At 34.1% G+C, this 11871-nt stretch overlaps 1 protein-coding gene across 1 annotated transcript in view; it reads right to left on the reverse strand.

The window, feature by feature from the left end:
* The window catches only part of DPY19L2 (dpy-19-like 2 (C. elegans)), a 92281-nt gene that overhangs the window by 36974 nt on the left and 43436 nt on the right, over positions 1 to 11871 (reverse strand). Inside the window, exons 10-12 of the mRNA XM_010831143.1 lie at positions 8429 to 8506; positions 7318 to 7404; positions 1564 to 1623 (exon numbers count right to left, since the gene is read on the reverse strand). Coding sequence (XP_010829445.1) covers positions 1564 to 1623; positions 7318 to 7404; positions 8429 to 8506 — 225 coding nt within the window. The remainder of the gene's footprint in view (positions 1 to 1563; positions 1624 to 7317; positions 7405 to 8428; positions 8507 to 11871) is intronic.

Below are 11871 nucleotides of genomic sequence, written 5' to 3' on the forward strand. Positions count from 1 at the left end.
TGGAGAAGACTCTTGAGAGTCCCTTGGACTGCAAGGAGATCCAACCAGTCCATTCTGAAGGAGATCAGCCCTGGGTGTTCTTTGGAAGGAATGATGCTAAAGCTAAAACTCCAGTACTTTGGCCACCTCATGCGAAGTGTTGACTCATTGGAAAAGACTCTGATGCTGGGAGGGATTGGGGGCAGGAGGAGAAGGGGACGACAGAGGATGAGATGGCTGGATGGCATCATTGACTAGATGGATGTGAGACTGAGTGAACTCCGGGAGTTGGTGATAGACAGGGAGGCCTGGCATGCTGCGATTCATGGGGTCGCAAAGAGTCGGACATGACTGAGTGACTGAACTGAACTGAACTGAAGCTGAATATTCATAATATCTTAACTTTTCCCTCATTCAGATTTTTGTTTCTTTGAAATTCTTGAGTTGAAAGCTTTTTATTCTTTCTGATCTAAAATTGGAAATATACAAGATAATAAACTTTCCTCTGAGCACAATGTTGGCAGAATTCCCTAAATATCCACAGGCACTGCTGACTTGCTGTCATTTTACAATAATTTGTAATTAAAACTTTGCTTTTCTTTTGAGTTCAATTATTAAATAAAAATCTTTAAATTTTCTTTTGATTTCTTGGTTTAATCTCTTAAAAAACAGGCATTGCCAATTTTTCTAAAATAAAATAAACTCATATATCACACATTAGAAAAGTAATATGATTCAATAACTTAAGTGCATTTTCATCATGGTTGTGGGAGAATGCTTCCAGTAATGAAAAACTGGCAAAACTCATCCCATTTTGTTCATTTGTATTCTGAGTAGATATTTACCTTATATTTTCCAGTTTTACCGTAATAATATATAATATGTAATCACACAGTTCTTCTATATGGCAGATTTTATTTTTTAGAAAGAGTACATTAAAGACCCAGAGTAAAAGAATGTTATCTGCCTGATATTATAAGAATTAAGTCATTGCAACACCTACCTAATAAAATACTTACTTTACTTTGTAACATAACACACAAGTATAAAGGTGACCTGGGCCACTCATGTGTACATTTGGGAACAAGTGAAACAAAGATCAGGTAATGGCTGAGTTGAAATTACAAAGGAACTGTGAGATTGTAAGGAAAATATTAAAAAGACAAAGATAATAAGAATCTAAAGATGGAAGATGAAGGAAAGATTGATGATGAATAAGTGCAGAAAAAACAAACATGGACAGCAGGGACAGAACTACAGATTGAGTTATGTTGAAGAGAAGGTTACTAAATCTAAAGAAAAAAAAAACTCAAAGCAAATAGAAAAAAAAAATTGAAAGCAAGGTAGTAGGGGTATAGCAGAATGAAAAGTAAAGAAGAAAGGCCTGAGAGTAGTGCTGAAATAAACGAACTAACTTCTTGAAAAGGAATTGCAGATGTTGCTAAGGACTATTTCCCACCTTGTGAAAGTAGCTTAATATTTATTAACTATAAATCATTCAATTCTTAAAGTCCATTATTTGTATTCAGTTTATAGAAATAAAGAAGGATTTGAAGAAATTGTGGTAAAAATGTTGAACCTTACCCAAAAGTGGAGTTCAGATACTCCAAATCTTTGAATTTTATTTCTCTTTAGAATTATCACCTAAAATGCATATGATATAAAATAAAATAATTAAATAAAATTAACATTTATATTTTATATGAATGATACATTTCAAAAATCATGCAGCCAACCCCTTCTACCTTGGTTATCACCAGACATTTTCCTTCATTGTTGATTTTTCTGAATTTGAACATGGAAAATTTTGGGGGGTGTAAGAGCCAAATGCTTTCTGTGCCAAAAAGTTGACTCTAGGATCAAGTTAATTCCTCACTGAGTTACTTGGGATGTTTTATGTACAAAAACTCCTCTGAGGAGGCAGATAGTGTGGGAAAGGTACATTCCATGCAAGTGTACACATAAGTTACCCAGCAAAAGGAGAATTCTTCCTCTCCAAACTCCCACATATTTTAAAATGTTAAAAAATATGTCTAACTGAATTTATAAGAAAGAAAAGGTACTTATCAGGTGCCAAAGAAAGGAGGTGATTTTTAAAAACTAAACCATTAATTAGGAGAGAACCTATGACAGTTTTTAAGGAGGTCTGTAGGCCAGAGTTACAGTGTTACAAATGTGAGCTTATATTAAAAGGGAGGGCAGCAGAATTGACTTGAAGCTATGTAAGGCTAATTAAGACTCGTGCAGACATTTTGAGATCCCAGGGATCCTCAAAATCCCTGGGATCCTTGGTGCTATCAACTAAATATTTATATCCCTGTACAAATCCGTATGTTGAAATGATAATCTCAAATGCAACATATTTAGATGTGGAAACTTTGTGAGGTAATTATATAACATTATGAAAGTGGGAACTTCATAAATGGGCTTAATGTCTTTATAAGAAGAGATATAACAAAGTAAATCCCTTTCTCCATCATGGGAGGACAAAGCAGATATCCGTCTATACATCAAAAAGAAAGCTCTTACCAAGAACTAAATCAGGTGACATCTTGATCTTGCACATTCCAGCATTTAGAATTGTAAGAAATAGATTTCTACAAAAGCTACCCAGTCTGGTATTTTTATTATAGCAGTCTAAATTGACAAAGATGTACAGGGAGGTATTTGTTTATTCTCAAGTTGGTATTGAAAAATAAAGGCTCCAATGAGAAACAAATCTTAGGCCTGTGTATTATTTAGATCTGGAGGAGAATTTTGTATCATCTATTTGGCCCAAGATGAACCAGATTTCCTGAACTTCCAACAACAGAAAAATATAAATTTACCATATTATACCATGCAAAATTGCTTGTAAATGCAAAATACAAGAAATAAACCAAGTGCCCAGACATAGGACAGTGGTTAAATTATCTATAGAATATGCAGAAGGGAATACTAACTATGAAATTATAAGGAAGGTTGAAGATCTCTATCCAGGAAAGGTTAATAAGTGATACCCAGGATAGGCTGATAAATCAAAAATGCAAAAGACTATAGTATGCTACCTTTCATGTAATTAAGAGGGGTTATGATAAAATATATATGTAATATTTATTAGTGCAAAAAAGAAAAAAGTAAATGGGTAAACTAGAAAACCAATGAGCTATCTCACTTATAAGATACAGGGAGGGGACTTCCCTGGTGAAGTCCCTGTGGTTAAGAATCCATACTGCAATGCATGGGACGCAGGTTCAATTCCTGGTTGGGGAACTAAGATCACATGTGCCTCAAATCAGCTGGGCCCCCTCGCCACAAACGGAGAGTCCGTGTGCCACCATGAAAGATCCCACATGATGCAATGAAGATCCTAGGACCCAATACAGCCAAATAAATAAATACTTTTTTAAAAAGAAATAGGCAGGACCAAGGTAAAAAGAAAAGTGGAGAGAATGAGGTGGAAAGGAGGAGAGAGAGTGGTATTTTCTGAGTATAAGATGTATATTTCTTATTCCTAGAAACATGGTACTTTTCACCACAAAAATAATTAAAATCAATCAAGAGGGAACTTTTGCTTGTGGTCAAAGTTGGTACAACAGGAAAGAAATTTACTTTCCCATCTTTAACAACTAAAAACAAGCAAAATAGGTAAGAGACTACTATGAACAATTAAATGTCAATGTATTATATCATTAAAAAATGGATCTATTCCTAGAAGCATATAATCTACCAAGACAGAATCATGAAGGAACAAAAACTCTGATCACACCTATAACTAGTAAGGATACTGAATCACATTCAAAAATTTCTCAAAAAAGAAAAGTGGGACCAGTTGGCTTTACTGGTGAATTCTACCAAATATTTCAAGAACTAATGTCAGTCCTTCTCAAATCCTTCCAAAAAACTGAAGAGAAAGGAATAATTCCAAACATATTGCATAAGGTCAGCGTGTTTCTGATACCAAAGTTAGACAAGGACACTACAACAAAACGAAACTATAGACCAATATCCCAGATGAACACAGATGCAAAAGTTCTTATCAAAATACTATCAAACCAAATTTAACATCACATTAAAGGATCACACACAATTGTCAAGTGATAATTATCTTTGCAATGCTAGGATGGTTCAACATAACAAGGGATAAAAATCACATAATCATTTCAATCAATGCAGAAAAACATTTGATAAAATTTGACACCCTTTCATGATAAAAACTCTCAACAAACTAAATGGAAATTATCTCAACATAATTAAGATCTTATTTTAAAATCCCATTGCTAACATCATACTCAATAGTGAAAAACTAAAAGCTTTCCTCTAAGATCAGGAACAAGGAAAATGTAAAATTATCTCTGTTCACAGATGGCATCATCTTAAATGTGGAAGACACTAAAGATTCTATACACACACACAGTGTTAGAACTAATAAGTTCTGCAAAGTAGCAGGGTACAAACTCAATAAAGAAACTATGTTGTATTTCTATACATTAACAATGAGCTATCTAAAAAGGAAATTAAGAAAATAATGCTATTCACAATAGCCTAAAAATTATAAAATAGTAAGGATAAACATAACCAAAGAGGTGAAAGGTTTATACACTGAAAACACTGTTGAAAGAAATTAAAGAAGACACAAATGGAAAGACAGTAGCTGTCTTTCTGTCTCTGACTTATTTCACATAGTATTATGTCCAGGTCTACCCACGTTGTCACAAATGGTAGAAAATCTTTAGCTACCATTTCCAGTGCCTTTAATAGAGCCAGACTGATATCTAATATTATAATATATTCCTTTCATATGAAGGACCTTCTTTAATACTTCTTGTAAAACTGTTGGTCATAAACTCTATTTTGCCTTCATTCTTGAAAGACATGTTTGCTGAATATAGAATTGTAGATAGCATTTTCAAGTATTTTAAAGATGTTGCTTGACTGTTTTATTGCTTGTATTTTTTTCTTATGAAAACTCTGACATCCTTACTCTTTGTTCTTCTATATTTAATATGTCTTACTTCTCTTGCTGCTCTTAAGATTTTATCATTGACCTTGAACAAACTGATAATATGCCTTACTATATAGCTTTATGTTTCTTGTACTTGAGATTCATTGAATCATCCAGAAGATCGTAATTTTCATCAAATTTGGAAAATTTTTGGTCATGATTTCTTCAAATATTTTTCTAGCTCCTCCCAACTCCACTGATTTAGACATGTACTTTTCATATATAAACTGTAACTGGGGGATTAGAAGATCAGCATTTTGCAATCCTTATTGAATTAATGAATCTGGTACTAAGCACTGGAGGCTGTGATCATAAAAAGAGAGGTACCAGATAGAAGTGCTTTCTGCATAAAGAACAATACTATCGACTTACCAAAGGTATTAAACTTGAACATGTCTAAGCTTTAGATTCAAGTATTAATACAGAAGACAAAAGAAGATGTAAAGCTGCCTCATAAGGACTCAGAGAGTTAAATCTAGATCACAGAACCCTTCACATGTTCAATGACCCAGGTTTTCCAACAAATAAATATTCCAGGAAGAATACATGGAGACATATTAGAAGCCTGTAGATTAAAAACAGAAACTTGATAAAATTATAAGGAAAAGCTTGGAGTGATCAAGTGATCTTGACCATAGCCAAGATAGACGCTACTGTTTTAGAGACCCTCTACGTCACGTGGAGGGCTTCTCGAATGGTTAAAAAAGTTCTGGCTTTGAGGTGATGGTATTTTAAGGATGTATAACAGTCCTTAATAACAGTATTATTAATACTTATCAGTATTAGTCAGTATATGAAATATTGGTTTTATAAAGCTTTCTATATCTGCTATATTTTAAAATAAAAAAGGTTTTCATAAAAAGAGGTGGATGAGCAGAATATAACAAGTTCTCTACTCTGTAATGCTGAAAAAGTTTGACAAAATGCTGAAAAGAGCCTGTGTTTTTTGGAGATAGAAAAAGGAGAGCTTACTCACTGTGAGGCAAAAAAAAAAAAAAAAAGTATGGGGAGATAAAAATGTTAAAAACCTAAATTTCAAGAATACAATATGGCAGAACCAATACAATATTGTGAAGTTTTTAAAAAAAAAAAGAATATATATGTGTGTGTGTGTGTGTGTGTGTGTGTGTGTGTGTGTGTGTAACTGAGTCACTTTGCTCTACAGCAGAAACTGGCACAACATTGTAAAACAACTATACTTCAACTTTGAAAAGTGAAGGAAAAAACCTTAAATCTCGAAAGATTCAATCAATGCACCATATGTGGAAAAGTGCTGTATTTTTGTATTTCTGTATTATCATTTTCTGATCATTGTGGAAAGGGAATATCCCAGGAACATTCCAGTGAAGGAGAACATTCCAGGTACTGGCATATGAACATCAAAAGTGTGACTATAAGGTAATAAAACTGATTTACTGAACCACCATTCCAAATACAACTTCAAATGAGAGTTATTCCATGAAAGTAAGTTACATGAGGAGACTATACACTTATTCTAATTAGGTTGCCATTGCTCAAAACAGTTTGGAACTCCTCTTTATAAACTTTATAATTCAGAGTTTATTTCCTTGTGGGTGCAAGAAAATCGGTCTTATTACTTTATTGTCACACCATATTTTGATCAAGATCTGTATTACCCAGTCCAATCACCCACCTTAGTCACAAGACTTTGGTCGTTTTCAAAAATCAAATCCACCCTTGAAAGACGCAGATTTGCCAGCATTGAAGATATTCAAAAGAATGTGCCACAGTCTGTGAAGGCAATTCAGAGGAATTCCAAAAATGCTTTGGGCAATGGCAGTGTCACTGCAATAAGTATTTAGCCTACTGAAGTGACTTAGAAGGAAATAAATAATTTTTATCATAAATTATGGCATATTTTAAAAAGTAAGTCATTACTTTATTATTTAAAAAATAGTTACTGGGGTATCGGCTTAAAAAGGTAAACCTTCCTTATATTATTTTTAAAGGATGAGATAGAGAAAAGCATTATCTTGGAAAAACTTCTCATGTGAGTAATAATCCAGAAAGGGCCCTATTTGTTCTTGTTAACTGTTGTTGTGCTCAGTCTTGTCCGACTCTTGGTGACTTCATGGACTATAACCCATTAGGCTCCTCTGTCCATGGAATTTTTCAGGCAAGAATACTGGAGCAGGTTGCCATTTCCTACTCCAGGGGATCTTCCTGACCCAGGGATTGACCCCACATCTTTTGCATCTCCTGCATCGGCAGGCAGATTCTTCATCACTAGTGCCACTTGAGAAACCCATTTATTCTTTCTCACCTACATTAAATGGTTAAAATTGCTATTTGAAGGTAAAAAAAAAATCTTTATGAGCTTAACAAACACTCACCAATGTTATTATCAGAGATGAAGAATAGTAAGAAGATAAATACATTGGATTTCCAAACATGAATACAAAACAAAGCAAAACTGAAATCTGAAAATTGAAAAAAATACATTTTATAGTTATTAAATAAATATCATAATTCATACTTTGTCTACAAGGATACAGTCATTTCTAATATAAACTTTATTTGCATAGAATATTAATAAATAGATTTTGACCAAGTGATAACAGAATTTCAACACACTGACAGGCTGTAAGTATCTTCAACACCATAAATACTATATAACAGAATTTAATTTTTTTCTCATTTGCAACCTGGCACAAAGAAAAAGCAATGGTACCCCACTCCAGTACTCTTGCCTGGAAAATCCCATGGACAGAGGAGCCTGGTAGGCTACAGTCCATGGGGTCGTTAAGAGTCAGACACGACTGAGCGACTTCACTTTCACTTTCCACTTTCATGCATTGGAGAAGGAAATGGCAACCCACTCCAGTGTTCTTGCCTGGAGAATCTCAGGGACGGGGGAGCCTGGTGGGCTGCCGTCTATGGGGTCGCACAGAGTCGGACACGACTGAAGCGATTTAGTAGTAGTAGTAGTATAAAGAAAAAACTATTATTTCTACTGATTTAATAATGGAGTGATATAAAAAGAAAGACTTAGTTATAAGTATTAGTTTTCTAAACTGAGTTTTGTTAAACTACTTGAGGACTTCTCTCAATAAGGAAGTTTTATTTTACATTCTTATTAAAGATTTTCATTTTTTATTTTCTTAAAGGAGATGTGTTTGGAAACTAATATAAAAACAATAATGGAAAAAATTTACAGTCCTGCAAAGTATTAAAAATCTCTGGCCTCAGAGAGAAAAGGCAGTTTCAAAAGTAGCAACAATAATAATAAAACAAAAAAATTTTAAAGTTTCATTGAGTACAAAACATCTGCAGTCTAGTTGAAAGTATAGTTGCTCTAATATGTCATTCAGTTATCCTTCTAATATTATCAACATCATATGTATTAAACACTACCTGAGAGGAGATATATAACACAGTCAGTTCTATTTTATAAACTCTGAAATCTTATTTTAATATATGACTTATAAGTATTTAAAACATTACCATGTTTGCATGAATTATCTTTTGAAACTTGTTTGGCTCAATGTACCCCACAATATACATAGGAAATAATGAGGCTATCTGAAATAAAAACATAAAAAAGCAGAAGTGAAAAAAATGTAGAAAAGCATTTCCCTATTCATTAGCAAAGTAATTGTAAGAGGACAGTCATATTTCTAATAATTAGAGTCAGAATAATGTGAACCAACCTCCTCACTAATGACTAGAACAGCTCGAAAAAATACTAAAACTACCTGTATGAAAGGCTTCCCAGTGACTCAGTGATAAAGAATCCACTTGCCAAGCAGGAGACATGGGTTCAATTCCTGGCTTGGGAAGATACCCTGGAGAAGAAAATGGCAATCCACTCCAGTATTCTTGCCTGGGAAATCACATGGACAGAGGAGCCTGGCAGGCTACAGCCTATTGGGTTGCAAAAGAGTCAGACACGACTTAGCAACTACACAACAACAACCTATAAGGCATAAAAGAATTAGGAAGGTAAGAGCAGAGAAAAGATAGAAATCTACACAGATGAGCATGACATTTTGGATCACGTTTCTTCCAGAGGCATCTGCCAATTCCATCAGCAGCAGATGCCTGCCAGCTGAGAGGCAGTTGAGAGGTTTCTACATACTCAGCAGTCAGGTAATCCCAAGAGTGAGATCCCTGCTAAGTCCTCAAGATTTGGTTGGGACTTTGAAGAGTTATACTGTAAGCGTGAGTGCTCAGTCGCTCAGTCACGTCTCACTCTTTGCAACCCCATGGCCTGCAGCCCCCAGTGTTCCTCTGTCCAGATATTCTCCAGGCAAGGATACTGGAGTGGGTTGCCATTTCCTCCTCCAGGGAATCTTCCCAACACAGGGATTGAACCCATGTCTCCTGTGTCTCTGCATTGGCAGGTGGATTCCTTACCGCTAAGCTACCTGGGAAGCCCCTAAGATGAGAAGCAACCAGAAATCAAAGCATCCCTCCAAAATACTGAATCCCATCTTTGAATTATCTCATTCTCTGATTGCAGGAGTATGATTAAAGATTGTTAGTCCCTGTATTTGCCTGCTGGAAGAAAATTTAATTTTCTCTGAAAGAAGTGAATATCATCATAGTCTCAAATTAACTCTATTGAACTCAAATTGTTCATGTACAATGTCCAATGCCATATCAAAACTAATCAGATATAGGAGGAGATATGACATTATCACTAAGACAACATCAACAGATCTAAGAAGAATCTAAATCTAGTTCAGGGGTCAGCAAACTTTTTATGGAAAAAGTCAGATAGTAAATGTATTATGATTTATAGGCCACATACAGACTCAATTGTATATTCTTCTATGTTTTTTAAACAACATTATAAAAATGTAAAAACTATATCTTAGCTCACAAATCACTCAAAAACATGTGTGGTATCATCAGACATAGACTTTATGTTTCACATATGCACAGAAATAATACAGAAGATTGAAAATTCCAGGAGGGTACTGAAAGCCATAAAAAATAAAATAAAAATGTACAACTAGTATTACAATAATCAATAGTAAGAAGTCAAAGATAGGTTTAAAAGCAGGTGAAATGCAAGCAAACAAGTGATAAATTGGAAGAAGGATCAGAAGAAAGTATAAAGTGGCAAAAGGATGAACAATATATGAAAGAACACAAGACATGTAAAACATACAGTGTAAAGATCATACTTTATATCTCAGAAAGGGTTGAGGGATTTATACTTAAAAGACATTGTACCTGAGAAGTTCCCAAAATCTACAGAAAAAAAAAAAAATCAAGCCCTGATTCATAAAGTATTACTAACCCCCAGCAAAGGCTAAATTATAACAAATAAAACCTAACCACACTTAGACATGTCGTAGTAAAAACTGCTTATAACCAAAGGTAAAGAGTAAACACTCAAATAGAGTATGAAACTGACTGACTTTAAGACTTACTATAAAGTTTCTGTAATCAAGACATCATGGTACTGGAGAAAAAATAAACAAACTGACCAAAGGAATAAAATAGAAGGTCCCAAAACAGATCCACACAATCAGAGGCAACTGAGCTTTGACAACAGAGCAAAGGTAATTCAGTGGAGAAATGACAGTCTTTTCAGTAAAATGTGCTGGAAGACTTGGACATGCATGTATTAAAAAAAAAATCTAGATCTATATATTACGTCTTTCAAAACACTGACTCAAATTTATCTTAGATTTAAATGTAGAACACAGACTAAAAAACTTCTAAAAGATAATATAGGAGAAAATCAAGGTGATCTTGTTTAAGGATGAGTTTTTAGATAGACAAGCATAAGCATGATTCATGGAAAAAAACTGATAAAACTGAGCTTCCTTAAAATTAAAAATTCCAGCTCCACAAAAGACACTATAAAAAAAACTAAAAGACAAGCCAGGTATTGTGAGAAAATCATTACATAACTCATATCTAATAAAGGTCTAGCATGTAAATACTAAGAACTCTCAAAACTCAGAAATAAGAAAACAAATAACCCAATTCAAAAATGGGCAAAATATCAGAACAAATTTTAAGATACGCAGAGGGCAACTAAGCACATATAAGGATGCAAAAGACAATACTACATTAGGGAACTGTAAATCAGAAAAACAAGATACTTCTACACACCTATTAGAGTGGCCAAAATTCAAAACCTTGACACAACTGGCAATTTCTTACAAAATCAGTCTTACCATACAGCCCATCAATCACAATCCTGGGCACTTACCCAACTGAGCTGAAATCTTTTGCCCACTCAAAACCTTCACATGAATTTTTACAGAATCCCAAATCATGTTATTTGGTGACTAGTCACGATCGTTTCAAGAGGTGAATGGATAAACAAACTGTGGTACATTCAGACAATGGAATACTATTCATCAGTGAAAAGAAACAAGCTATCATTTCATGAAAAGACATGGAGGAACCTAAAATACATATGCCTAAGTGAAAGAAGACAGTCTAAAAAAGTGACATGATCTGTGATTCTAACTATATGACATTTTATTCTGGCTGTATTTTATTTCATTAAAAATTGCAGAGCTCACCTGTGAATTACAATATTAACATTTCTTGTATTTTAGATGACTGCATTCACAATCACAATTATGACTGGACCCAGGAATTCTTTTGTTTGAGCCTTTGAAAAGTCCCATGCAACTTAACATTCAGCAGTGACCAGATTATGGATTTGTTGTAGAAGTAAAACAATGACGGATAATTCATTTAAGAATTCAGAATGGGAGAAAATAATAGCAAATGAAGCAGCTGACAAACAACTAATCTCAAAAATATACAAGCAACTCCTATGGCTCAATTCCAGAAAAATAAATGACCCAATCAAAAAATGGGCCAAAGAACTAAATAGACATTTCTCCAAAGAAGACATACAGATGGCTAACAAACACATGAAAAGAAGCTCAACATCACTCATTATCAGAGAA

The sequence above is a fragment of the Bison bison genome, unplaced genomic scaffold (assembly GCF_000754665.1).
Source record: "Bison bison bison isolate TAMUID 2011002044 unplaced genomic scaffold, Bison_UMD1.0 scf7180017864525, whole genome shotgun sequence".
NCBI lineage: Eukaryota > Metazoa > Chordata > Mammalia > Artiodactyla > Bovidae > Bison > Bison bison.